This window comes from Microtus ochrogaster, chromosome 8, assembly GCF_000317375.1.
Source record: "Microtus ochrogaster isolate Prairie Vole_2 chromosome 8, MicOch1.0, whole genome shotgun sequence".
NCBI lineage: Eukaryota > Metazoa > Chordata > Mammalia > Rodentia > Cricetidae > Microtus > Microtus ochrogaster.
The window spans coordinates 84237309-84251284 of record NC_022015.1 but is presented as its reverse complement, the minus strand read 5'-3'; the positions used below and the strand labels follow the sequence as shown (position 1 = coordinate 84251284).

General features: G+C 50.8%; 1 protein-coding gene across 1 annotated transcript in view; it reads right to left on the bottom strand.

The window, feature by feature from the left end:
• Vwa2 (von Willebrand factor A domain containing 2) overlaps positions 1 to 13976 on the bottom strand; it is a 36580-nt gene that overhangs the window by 18644 nt on the left and 3960 nt on the right. Inside the window, exons 2-4 of the mRNA XM_026781501.1 lie at positions 10691 to 10752; positions 6667 to 6741; positions 4319 to 4452 (exon numbers count right to left, since the gene is read on the bottom strand). Coding sequence (XP_026637302.1) covers positions 4319 to 4452; positions 6667 to 6741; positions 10691 to 10742 — 261 coding nt within the window. The 5' untranslated portion in view covers positions 10743 to 10752. The remainder of the gene's footprint in view (positions 1 to 4318; positions 4453 to 6666; positions 6742 to 10690; positions 10753 to 13976) is intronic.

Sequence of the window (13976 nt, the reverse complement as noted above, 5' to 3'; positions counted from 1 at the left end):
TGTGTACCTGCAGAGGGCAATGCACCAGTGTGTACCTGCAGAGGGCAATGCACCAGTGTGTACCTGCAGAGGGCAATGCACCAGTGTGTACCTGCGGAGGGCAATGCGCCAGTGTGTACCTGCAGAGGGCAATTGTGTCAGTGTGTACCTGCAGAGGGCAATGGGCCAGTGTGTACTAACAGCTGAAGATGCACATGGATGCTGGAGACGATCCGAGAGATATTCTTCCACACAAGCGGAACGAGCCTTTCTTTACAAGATCACAGTGGATTTATAATAGCAACAGTCCATCAATAGGGGCAGGCTAATTAGTCCTGGTACACCCTCATGGTGGGCTAATTATCTGTATTATCTATATATACACACATAGAGAGATGATGAGATTGCCAAGATAATGATCTAAAAGACACGAGACAGCAAGTAATGCGTAGACAATGCTAACTTTATAGAAAAGGAGAAAATGAAATCACATCTTCATGTTGCCTGTGCCTGCACAAAATGCATTTGCAAGGCTGCTCAGAAGTCAGGGGTCGGTGATCAGACCGGGTGGGGAGGTCTGGTGAATGGGGGTGTGTGGGTGCAGTTTTTCTTCCCTTTCTTTCTCTTCCCTTTCTTTCGCTGTCCGCTTTTATTGAACCATGTAAAGGAGTTATTTGGTCAAAGGGTGGGAGGAATTCTCTAGAAACCAACAACTGGGTTCACTTGCTTGGGTTAAGCAGGAAGGATGCAGCTTCAAATCAAAGCAGCGCACAGGAAGCAGCCCCAGTCAGAAGTTAAGGCATTTCGTTTAATTGGTGGTTTGGGAGCACAATGGCTGCCTTTTATCTTCAGTTTACTGTACACAGAGCAAACCGCCCAGGTCTCTCTCCTGGCCCCAGTCACAGGGCCATTAGAGCAGGAAGCAAGTGTCTGAGCTCCTGTTAAAAGAGAACTTCAAACACTTCAGCTCTACCTAAACAACTGGCCGCCCATAAACAGTGTCAACCAGAGCCACTGGGAAGCAATTCCTAAAACTAAAGGAACCAAAATAAGTGGCAAATCAAATATAGCAAAGAGCAAGGACAGAAAACCCGGGCCAGGCAAGCACAGGCCAGCAAGTCTTCTAGCAGAGTGCCTGTGGCCTGTGTCAGTCAGGACGCTGGCTCACCCAAGCAGATGCCAAGGCTTCTTCTCCTTCCTCAAGGCTTCTGTGTGTGTGTGTACGCGCGCGCGCACGTGTGCATGCGTGTGCGTATTTGCATCCACGAGAGCATGAAGAGGCCCGAGGCCAACCTTGCATGCTGTTTCTCTGTGTTCTGAAACGGGGGCTCTTTCTGGGACCTGGGGACTAATCAGGCTAGAGTGGCTGGCCTTTCTACCTCCTCAGCACTGGGGTGACAAGTGTGTACTATGTATGGCTTTTTATGTGGGAAGGGGGACAGAACTCAGGTCCTCACGCTTGTGGAGCAAGCTTCTGCCTGTAGTGTCACCCCAGCTACGTCCTTCCCCGGCCCCTGCTTCTCAGTCTTGCTGAGGAAGTCTTTCTTAGGTGAAACCCAAGTTCCTCTCCCCGAGCATCCATGATCTCTTAAGATGGATCACTTAAGATGGAGCCATTCTGCACTCTCTCACGTGAGTGGGTCCCTCACACTTCCCCGGCTCTGTTGCAGGCCCTGCCTAGAATTGCACCCCACATTTCTACATTATGGTTTGGACCTGAAGTTCTATATTTCAAGTTCCCATTTTGAGCACTCAGTCCTCGGCTTGTAGTGCTATTTTGAAGACTGAGCCTTTAGAAGGGAGTTCTGTCTGGTGATGGGTCATACTGGCAGGTCTCCGAGCCATCCACCCAGCTCTGGTTTCTGCTTGCTTTCTCTTCTCCTTGGTCAGTAAACAGCCACAGGGCCTCATGCTCTCACTGCCCAGCTTTCCTCACCTCAATGGGCTAAAATCTTCCTGAATCCATGAGCACAATAAATGTTTTCCTCCCTTTCGGTCACAAGGACACAAAAATAGTCAACGTACACAGAGATACCCAAGTAGTCCCTCGTGCGGTAGAAATCCACTCCCGAGGCTTGTTTTTCTTACCGTGTTCCACACCATTCCACACCCCCACCCTTCCACTACCACAGACTGCCATAGTGCTGGCTTCAACTGGCTGTGGATAGCGAGGTATGACATTTGCGTCATTACACCATCCTAGCCCAGAGGCTGCCCACTGGGAGAGACAGATGGACAAGCTGGGCTGGTCCTGGTCTGAGTCAAGCACCTCAGCTCTTCCACACTTCACCCTGTCTGAGATTGCTCTGTGATCCTCAGCCCTCGTTTAACGTCCTTTCTGCAGAATATGGGGAAAAGAATGTATCTATCAAGCGAGCGGTGATGGTGCACGCCTTTAATCCCAGCACTCGGGAGACAAAGGAGGGGAAAACTGTGTTCGAGGCCAGCCGGCTCTACAGAAGTGTACATTAGTACTTGTAAGCTGGCTCAGTGGGTAGAGGTGTTTGCTGGGAGCCTAATAACCTGAGCTTGATCCCCAGGAACCAAGGAAGGAGAAAACTGGCTCCCAAAAGCTGTGCTCTGATCCCACATGTGTGTACACATGCCTACATACAGTAAATATAAAGCTGTGCTCTTATCCCACATGTGTGTACACACACCTACATTCAGTAAACAAAGCTGTGCTCTGATCCCACATGTGTGTACACACACATCCAGTAAACAAAGCTGTCCTCTGATTCTACATGTGTGTACACACTCCTACATATAGTAAACATAAAGCTGTCCTCTGGTCCCATGTTTATGTACACATACCTACACATAGTAAATATATTGATTGCTACTTCCTCCAGGAGGAACTCATGGTGGAAGACCATCTTCAAAAAGTAGGCCTTGTCTGGAGGAAGGTGGAGACCCAGCAGGCCGATAGGACACTGATACCACGTTCAGAACCTCTGGACCGTGCCTGTCTACACTGAATGAATGCATCTCTAGTGTCAGAGATCGGCCCAACTGCCTGCACTCCAGGGCAGTGTGCTCGCACCTGCAAATGACGCCCCTTCTGCAGACAACCTGGCCCTCATTACAAGCCTTGTTTGTTCTTAGATCCTCCAGTTTTCACAGGATTAAGTCAGGAATGTCGCCTTGGAGAGCCGCTTCCTTTCCCACCCTGTGACTAGTCTCTAATTCAAATAATTATGGTTCTCCAAACTAATTTACCCTTCCTTTTACTTCATTTTTGGTGGGTTTTAGTTGGTTCTTACCGGTCCCCTACCAATGTGCGTTCAGATTGCCTGAAATCTTTTATGGTGACAGGTGACACTGATCAGTAACTGCCTGGGTGGAGTACTTAGGAGCAGACCGAGACTGGAGGGCACAAGCCTCTGCCACTGTCCCTGGCAGTGAAGCACTTGGCACTCCTAGGCTTCATCTCTGGAAGGCTTGCCCGGGGAGCATGCCACCAAGCGTCCAGTGTTTCCGTTCAGCTGGGAAGTGAAAACAGCTAGTGTGGAGACCTGCTGCCCAGTCAGGGAAGCTGGCGACTCCACACACAGCTGAGGGCCATTTACGGTCCTCCTAATGAGTTTATTATTCATTGTGCTGTTGGGTTGTTCAAAGCTGTTCCTTTTAAAAACAAGAGCCACACTTACTCTGCTCTGCTATTTGTGACACTTGAAGGCAGGAAAGATACACATGAAGGCACTCTCTGGGCTTGCTCAAGTGACCAGAGAGGACAGAGCTGGGCTTCACACTAAGGTTCTAACCTGTTCAGTGAGCATTCTGTTTTCTGAGAGGCCAAGGTTGAAATGTTAATTGTTGAAAGACTTCCATCGCCCTAAATCCACCTCAACAACAGACCACCCAGAGAACATCCACAGACTTAAGCCGCTTTGAACTCAGTCTCTCCATAGTTGGAAGTTAGGTCCATGTTCTTCCCTCTCCAGCCCCGAACCTGCATGAGGCCCTCTTCTCCAGTGCTGTGACTAGGCGGGGGATTAGCATGAGGCTTATGTCATTTGGTGCCCTCCTCTGAGCTCTGCCTTACTTACGAAGAAAGAGGTGCACCTCTGCCCCCACCTGAGGGGGACCAGCTGGAAGGATGATGCAGAACCACCTCACTGTGGGCTGGAGAGAAGCTAACCAGCCAAAGCAAGCAAAACTGAGGAAGAAGAGGGGTTGCTTACCTGCCTTGGCTGATCCCCGAGATCCCAGCATCAACCCCACCACGTTTCGATTTGCCCCTTAGTCCTCTACATCCCACAATCCATTCATTCTTTTGCCTGAAGCTGAGTCTCTGTCGCTTGAACCCACAGACACCAGACAAGACCTGTGTACTCACCCTCCCGGGGCTGATGTCCAGAGCGTCACAGACGGCCATGGCAAAGCGCTTGGATCTCTCGAAGCTCCCTTTCCCAACACTGTGAGAGCCATCTAACAGGAACAGGACGTCGACAGCTGCCGAGCACCACATCACTGGGGACAGGAGCAGATGGGGACGTTAGACTAGAAGCTTCCATGTTGTGAAGACGCTGACTTAAGAGCTCACTTGTGAGCATGTCTGCAGCCATGTTACAATGAGTGCTGTGAAGAGTCTTCCGGGATGATCATGGTCCCAGCCTTGGGGATCATGATCTTAGCTGGGCAGTCTGACATGTGAGGTTGCCGGACCCAAGAGTTCAAGCACTAGCAGTGACCATGTCTTTCTTCTGCTTCAGAACTGACTGAGGTGTGCCTTAGTTGGGGTTTTTACTGTTGTAATAAAAACCACAACCAAAAGAAATGCGGGGAGGGAAGGCTTTACTTGACTTAGACTTCCATATCACAGTTTATCATGGAAAGCAGTCACGGCAGGAACTCAAACAGAGCCGGAAGCAGAGGCCATGGAGGCGTGCTGTTTACTGGCTTGCTCGTCATGGCTTGCTCAGCCTGCTTTCTTATACAACCCAGGACCACCACTCCAAGGGTGGAACCACCCACAATGGACTAGACCCTCTCAAATCATTAATTAAGAAAATGCCCAACAGGCTTGCAGTCTCTACAGCCCAATCTTATGGAGGCATTTTCTCAACTGAACCTCGTCCTCCACCCAGGTGACTCTAGCTTGCGTCAAGTTGACACTGATTATCCAGCACAAGATATAACTGACATGCCCACTTATTTAGTCCTCCTAGCTCCCCGACTTTCTTTGAATGTGTTCTTGAGATTTCCTACACCACACCATTGTACCATTTAAGGTACATAATTACCATTTTTAGCAAATGCCCTGGTGAACCCCACCATCACCACACTGGTGGAGGAACATTCTCTACTACCTCAGGGAGAACTTTTAGTTACCATCTAACTCTCAACTCCTACCCAGACTGTTCTTTTGTGTGTGTGCTGTGTGTGTGTACGTGTGGGTGTCTGTAGGTGTGCACACCTGCGCATGTCTGTGCTGTGTGTGTATACATGTGGTATCTGTAGGTGTGCACACCTGCGCATGTCTGTGCATGTGTGTGTGTACATGTGGGTGTCTGTAGGTGTGCACACCTGTGCATGTCTGTGCTGTGTGTGTGTGTACATGTGGTATCTGTAGGTGTGCACACCTGCGCATGTCTGTGCATGTGTGTGTGTGTACGTGTGGGTGTCTGTAGGTGTGCACACCTGCGCATGTCTGTGCTGTGTGTGTACATGTGGTATCTGTAGGTGTGCACACCTGCGCATGTCGGTGCAGTACAGAGCTCATGACCCGTGTGCTCTTCTGTTACATTCTGTCTCTCACTGAAACTTAAAATTCATACAAGAGACAAGAAAGGCACCAGGGCAGACGTTCCAAAGGGGACCTGAATGTGCATGTGTACAAACTTACACGGCTAAGTTTAAATTTTAAGTATATTTAAGAAAGGATTCAATTGGAGTTCCTGGGTGAGCCTGGAGTGTTCTCCTGTCATCTCCGCCTAGTGCTAGGGTTTCACCCCTGCCACACCCAGTTTTTTGTGCGAGCACTGAGGATCCAAGTGAGCACTTTCCTCACTGAGCCACCCCCCTCTGCCTGAGATCTGTGTTTCCGCTCCCACAGGATGGATGAGGGAAGCAGGAAGAGTGGTTCAGTCACTTCCTGTAACCGAGTACCAGGAAGCAGTGGAGCAGAGAATGAGATCCCAGTTCCCCGCAACTAGGAGGCAGAAGGAGGAGAAACCAGGCAGGGCTTCCAAGAAAGTCCTGAATATGGGTGGCTTGGTAGATAGCAGTCAGGTGACAGAAAAACCCTGAGACGGGCTAGGAAACTCAGTAATGAAGATGGCTGGTGCGACGGCCAGGCTTCCGACTAAGGTTGGTCCCCAGCACCCACATGATAGAAGGAGAACCAGTTCCTCCACATGTCCTCTGACTGCCACCTGGACATCACTCCTGTGCATGTATGCATGGAAGTGTGCATACATGCACAATGAACGCATGAAGATTTAACTTAAAATTCAAGAAACAAAGAGGTTGTCTTGCCGTTACTGCTCGCGATCATTACTATTTTAACCACGGAAAGTCACTCGGGAGGAATGATAAAAGTACTGAGTGGGGAAAATGACCGGCCGCCCCAGTAGAGGGGCCAGGACTACAGGGGAAGCTCTCGGGAGGAGTGTGGCTTCCCTGGATCCACCGCACAGAGGTCTGACTAGCCACGTCTTTGGAGGAGCAGGTAAACGCACTTACATTTGCTGGCCACTGCAATCTTCCCGATGGTCTCCTTGCTCACAGAGAATTCTTGAAGAGAGATGGACGGGGACACTGGAGAGAAAAAACCAGAAGCAGTCATGGCACGCATGGAAAGATGGGAGGTGTCTTTATCGGTACATTACGTGACCTACATGAACAGGAAACAGCGCAGAAGGTAGATGTGGAGAAGTCCAACACCCCTCTCTCAAAAAGCACCAGAGAGCCGTGGCTGTGTGTGGCTTGCAGGGTTGGGGGGTGGCTGAGCGGCGGCACATGTGAGCAACCATATGTGACAGCCTGTGTTTAGTATTCAGTTCCTACCCTCAAGCTCAAGGATCGTGGATACTTGGGTGCATGGACAACTGCTGTCCTCTTTTTCAGTGGATGCTGCCTTTTAAGCTACAGCTATCCTAGTCAGCAACCGCAGCTCTGCCGCTACCAGAAGTGGCCAGGCCGCAAGAGCCACAGCCTGTGGAAATTCTGTTCCCTCGGGCACCCAACCTTCTACAGCTACTCAGAGAAGTTATCTCTGTCCTGCTAAAGAACTCAAGATTCAAAGGTTGCTGCTCACCTCCTCGCATCTCCCAAGACTTCCTCACATGGTTTCTGGCTCCTCTTTATAAACCCTTCTCCTCCTGGCTCCTCCCTACAACTTCCTGGCAGCTAGTTGCTGACTCAGCCTCTGGACCACAGGTGAATTTACTTAATCGAACACATCTTTGCATCGTTAAACAAATTTTACAGAGCATAAACAAAAGTAACACACCTTAAAATAATATTCCCAACAGATAACAGTTGAAACCTCTCCACTTCTGTGAAGAAACTTTGTTCTTTGAGTAGCTTGTAGGGGGAAATTTGCAACAGCAGATGGCCATGGACAGACTATGATCCTGAGGATTTCAGTCCTTGGCCATAACTGTGCCCCCTCTGGGTACAGCTCTCTGCTCTGTACCCAGGTGTGTTCTTGCAAAGTTCTCCATCTGTTGTGTGTGTGGGGGGGGGGGGAGGACCACTGTCACAAAACTTAAAATTCGAAGAAGAGACAAGAAAGGCACCAGGGCCGATGTTCCAAAGGGGACCTGAGCGTGCATGTGTGCAAACTTGCACGGCTAAATTTAAATTTTAAATATATTTGAGAAAGGATTCAATTGGGAGTTTCCCCCACAATGGCAATGCTGTAAGTTGATAAAGGCTTTCAGGAGAACAAGTGGGCCAGGTGAACGAGGAATCACGGAAACGGTTCTCTCCTTGACCCTGCTGTATTAGAACTGAAAAGAAATGGGGGCGGGGAGCAGTTGTAGTGGGGGGGAAGCATGGGGCAAGGCCCTCTGCTTCAACGTTTTTTGTGCTAGGGAAGGGCCAAAGACAGATTACAAACATAGAAATATGTGAAAAAATATTGATATATTTACCATATAGTTAATATGATCAAGACCCAAAATGTTTGGGGGTAGCATGTTCACTGCTAAGTTTTTTGTGCCTTTTCATACCTGTTAAATAACAGGTCATGAGCAGCCACGGATAATCTATAAAAACTCTGGGACTGAGGGGAAGCTAAGTGGTGGAAGGCTTGTGTGCCAGCCACAGGGCTGTGAGGACAGTTTCTAGCACCAAAATTTAAAGAAAAAATAAGAAAAGAACATTGAAGGTGGGGATAACACACCAAAGGGGCTCAGGGCTGTTCCAGGATGACTTGACCTGAAAGCAATGAGGGAGGACATCCCGGGAGCTTTTCCGAAAGGCCAGCTCCCCTCTGCGGCTTCAAAGCATGGGTATCTAGTTGCAGAAGTACTCAGGGAACGGAACTGCTGGAGGGACCTAACACAACCAGTTGCCACACACACACACAGGCAGAGGGGACACGCCAGGGAGGAGGAGTCTTGCAGCCTGCAAACTTGAAAGGCAAAAGAAGCACCTTGACAGTGAGGAGCTGCTGGGGTCAAGCATGGGGGAGCCAGTGGGGTACAGCAGCCTGGAGCCCAGGGTTTGCGACTGCCAGGAAACTGATCACAGACACTCCATGAACATGCTGCACTTGGAAAGGACACCGACACGGTTGTTCCTGGGCAGCCTACCAAGTTGGGCCTCTCCACCTTCCTGCCTCCTCTCCCAGCACTAGGCTCAGGTGAACACTGCTCTAGTCTCTGTTTCAGCAGACAGTCCTGCCTCCCACCACTCTGCTGACCGAGCACTGAGCTCCTGGGTCTGGGACAGGCACCACAAGCTGAAGAGTCAGAGCAAGCACCAGGATCCAGGTGAGCCTGCCTTCAGTATGAGGGACACTCTCAGTGCTTTCTGCAAGCCACTTTGTGATGCTACAGAATAGGACCAGGACGACTTGCTTTGGCTGCTCCTAACCGCATCCGCAGTCTCTTCTGAAGATCGCCTGCCAAGGTTCCAGAACTTACTCTCGCAGCGGGTGGATGATGCTAATACACGGACAGTCATGGATGTAACTACTCACTCATTCACTCACAGAGTCCAGGCTTGACAGAGAGCTCCTCCACAGTCCTGTCTCCTGAGAGGACCCACAGTGACCCAGCTCAGGAGTCAGGAGACCAGGGTGTCAGTTCCACCAATATCTGTGTCACCTCCTTTGTACACAGTGCTAGACAGCTGCAGCGTGCAAACGGGCGGGACAGGGTTTCAGAAGGGAAACCGTCCCAAGACTGAGCAGAACTCAGGCTGGGGAAGCTGACCAAGACCAGGGACTTGCTCCCCAAGATGGCTCAGTATACACTAGCCCCTAGACCATGAAGACAGCAAGTGAGACGGTATACCTCCCCGGCTTGGAGATGGGATGGAGCGGGCTGAGTGGCTTCTATCTGTAGCCTTCCTGTTCTCAGGGAATAAGCAGGAGGTGACCGAGGTTGACTCCGCAGACATCAAATGTCTGCTCTATGAAGATCAGGGATCTGTCTTCAGGGCTTCAGCCCGACACCTCAGTTTTGCAGAAGAGCACCCCAGACTGGGCTTGCACAACTGAGCCATCAGTGTGCTTGTCCCTATTTCCGGGGTGATCGCCTATGGACACACAGTGTCCTCCCCACTATCTCAGCTCGTCTTTCAGAGAGGTCTGGAGCTCAGGGGCAGCGTAGGAGGCTAAGGAAGGGGACTCTGAGACACAGAGCCAACACAGTGATGATGAGAGAGTCTACAGAGTCCTTCGCCGCCGTGGAAGCCATCAGCTGTCAGAGAGTCACAGAATTAAGCTGTGTTGGGTGCTACAGCGCACGAGCCCTGGGCGGCTGAATAGGGAACAGACTTAACCTGGGAGCCCAGAGGAGCTGTGCTGGGGATGGATAGGCGTTTACTCGGGCGACAGTGGCAGGATGGGTGGAGGTGTGATCTGGGCAGAGTGGCCGCCAGGAATCAGAACCTCTGCGAAGAGGAGATGATAAGGATGCTATGCAGCAGGAGGAGACTGGCCACAGAGGACTCACAGAAGCTTTAGGTAGGGCCAGATGTGATCGGATGTGTGCACTGGAAAGGCTGCTGTGTGGAGAACGGTGTGGAGGGGCCAGGTGGGCCCAGCAGGAGGCCACTGGAGAAGATCAAGCAGAAGACGGTGGGGTCTAGGCCAGGGAGCTGCCATGTGGTGGCTATGTAGATTCAGGAAACTGTAAAAGCTAAAGTCAGGGCTGAGAGATGACTCATCAGTGAGGGGCTTGCTGTGCCAGCATGAGCACTGAGTTCGGATCCCCAGCCCCCACATACAAGCTGGGTGGGGTGGTGTGTGTATAACTCCAGCACTGGACACAGGACAACCCAGGGGCTCACTGGGTAGCTCGCCCTGCTGGGAGGGTGATCTGTGGGCTCAGCAGAAGACCTGACCTCAAAAACTGAAGTGGACAGTGACAGAAGACACCAGGCATTGGCCTCTGGCTTTGGCATCTGCACGCACAGGCAGGCAGACCCCTCATCCTCTCCATGTACACAAATATCTTTTCCAAAAATAAAATCAGTCAGTGGGATTAGAAACAAAACAACTCAAAACCAGCCCACCAAAAAGACAGCTTACCTGTGTAGAAGAGGAGAATGCAGACAGCTGGCAGACACAGAAACGGAGGCATGTTGTCAAAGCTAAAGGGCCAGGAAAAGAAAGCAGACATCAGCATTGGGTTCTGTGAGGGGCCACAGCACGCCCCTACAGACGTACCCAGGATCAGGATCCTAGCCTCGGCCCCAGCCCGTCTCTACAGACGTACCCAGAAACAGGCCTCGGCATGAGGAACACAGCCTGGAGAAGCCAAGTCCCCCCAAACCATGAAGGGTTTTCCCAAAACACTCTAACCTTAAATGGCCATCTGACGTATTTCCAGATATCACTCCTGCCTCAAATCTGGCCAAGGTCTCCACAGCTTCGAGAGAGATTTTCTGTCCAAAGAGTCCCCAATCTCTGCCATGCAATCTCATTTAAAGCAGCTCCCTCTTCTGGTTTCCCAGAAGCGAGCAAGGCAAAGACTGGAACTAAGCACCCTCATTTTCTGAACCCTCTAGCAAGTCAGGACACTCCTCTCCGGTTACTGATTGTGTGTGCAGAACAGTGCAAGTCCTCATTTGCTTTCTCCCGCTGTGATCAAACACCACAACCAAGAGCATCTCGGAGAGGAAAGGGTTTATGCTGCTCCCATCACTGGGGGAAACCAGCAGGAATCTGGAGGCAGGAACTGACGCAGAGACCAGGAAGCTTCCTACCTTGCTCAGCTTTCTTCTTTATAAAATACAGGAAGGACCACCTGCGTTGGGACAGCACCACCCACAGTGGGCTGGGTCCTCCTACATCAATCATTAATCAAGAAAATGCTCCCAGGTACTTGCCCATGGGCCAGTCTGATGGAGACACTTTCTCAATCGAGGATCCCTCTTCCCAGATGATGGTGTCACATTGACAAACACCCTGCACACTTAGTGTTGCCAGTACAAAAGCATCAGGAAAGTCCCAAGTACATCAAGAGAGAAAGTTGGCTGGGGAGGCCGTTGGCCCACTGGGAAGGGCTCATACGATTCCTGGTCCTGGGTCTGCCAGCAAGGCAGACGTGGGACTTTCCTTTCTCTCATTGTGTATTTTCCCTTATGCCTACACTGGATGTGGGGCAGCCCCCCCCCCCCCCCAATGGGGGAATGAGGCAGGTGGAGGGGGGAGTGGGATGAGAGACAGCGTAGGACTCAGGGGAAACTTCCCTATGCTGTCCCACTCCTTGGCTTCGGTGTGGGTGGCTGTCTTGGTTTGCAGCTTCTGACCCATGGCATGTGCAGAAGCCAGGGCTCAAGCCCGTGCATGATGTTTCCGGAATTACATTCCCAGCTTGCTGGGAGGTTAAGGGAGGTCCCTGCTTAGTTGGGCACCAGGAAACATGGGCCTCTCATTCCGCACAACATGGCTAACCTAAGCAATTCATCTTGTCTATTAATGTGCCCCTGCTTGCCCAGCTGGGCGTTTTCAGCATCCTACCTTTCTGCTCATTAAAACAAAATTTATGTTGGCACTCTGCAAATGGGAAGTGTATGGAAAATAGCTCCCCACAAATGCTGGTCACGTGGCATCTCTCTCACCTGCTCCCTATTATCACACAGATCACCCCAAAATTGTCCTGTGCCGCGAGGGATGGTGTCATGGTCTCTGGAGAAGACCTGGAACCTTTACTGTATGGTACACAGAAGAAAAGCCACATGCTCAAGTAACAAAGTACCTTAATGCCATCTGCAGAGGGCGGGCTGGCAGGGACCTTTCAGGACATCTCAGTGTTCCTAAACTCAGAGTTTTGTTATGCCAAGATAAGAGGATTATTGCTGTCAGACTGGTGAGCTGCAGAGTGTCATTAGCAACCAGACTCCTCCCACCCAATCATGACAAACTTTTGGCTTGTTCTAGTCTCATTACATAGCAAAGCATTCTTACAATATTAACTCAATGGTCAAGCCAAACTCTTGGGCTCAAGTGCGCCTCAGCCTCCTGAGTAGCTGTGAGTGCAGGTGTATGTCATGTATAGACACATACATGTCACATACATGCCACGTATGTCATGTATAGCCTAGAAAAGTTTTTAAATAAGGATGAATTCTGCAGGAAAAATCAACAACTGCTATTGCTCAGGAAGCATCCATGACAGGCTGCCACCAGGCTCCACATCCAGGTCTTCTCTAACCCTGCTAGCCAGGCCATTATATCATCCCCATTGTATCACCCTCAGCACAGATCCGCACTGCAGGGCTAGCCACTGGATTACAGTCCATTCTAGCCTCCCAGGGAGCTGCTCAATCCGTCAACTTTGGGATTCTGGGGAGACATTGGGCAGGAGGCCTATCAGGGGCACTGTGGCAGAAGTCTGGGATCCAGGAAAAGGCTGTGAACTATGGGGTGAACAGGAAGACACTCACATATCTACACATTTGACACCCCAAATCCAGTCCTTTGGCAGTGATTAATAGCTAGTACCTGCCTTTGACCCCTATACTGGAGTACGTGGTGAGATTTCCAGGGCCTTGTGCATTCCTGCTGACCATCTGCAAGCCCCTTCCATTACAGAACACCCTGCTCACTGCCTCCTCCCTTCTTTTCCATTACCTCTGCTCATTGCACATGTTATTCCAGGCTTCCAGGCAGCTCGCAGACAGAATCAGAGGCTGACCCCAGACCATCCCCTCTGATCACTACACCTTTGCAGCACCTGCGCCAGGCGAGCGAGGTCTAAGAATTGCATTTCTCAGACACAGCCAGGAGCACAAGCCAAAGCAAGGCTGGCACCGTGGGCAGCTTTGCAGAACGGTGCCCATCTTTGCCCATCATCAGATATGAAGAGTGCACGAAAAGGGAGACCACTTCCACCTCATCAGAAACTAAAACTTCTTCCACAAATATCAGAGCGTCCCTTGTAAGCCTTCCCCAATCTGCAGGATGGAAACCTGAGTGCTTTGTGACAGCCAATGTCCGAGGGGAAGACTGAAATCGGAGGAAGGCGCCTGCGCAGCCCGGAAGCCCTTGCTGTCTTCTGCTGCGACAATCACCTTCCTTGTCTTTCACATCAAATATCTTGCTCAGACCCAGAGACCTACGACAAGAGGACAACGTTTTTCCTAGTATGATACGCTAGAGCACCTTTCTTGCCCTCCCCTCTCTGTCTCTTTTAGACAGGGTATCGCTATGTTGCTTAAGCTGGGCAGGAACTGCTAAACTCAAACAATCCTCTTGTCTCAGTCCCCCAAAGAGCTGGGACCTCAGCCATGCATCGCCATGCCCGGCTAAGGGACCTCAGCCATGCATCGCCATGCCCGGCTAAGGGACCTCAGCCATGCATCGCCATGCC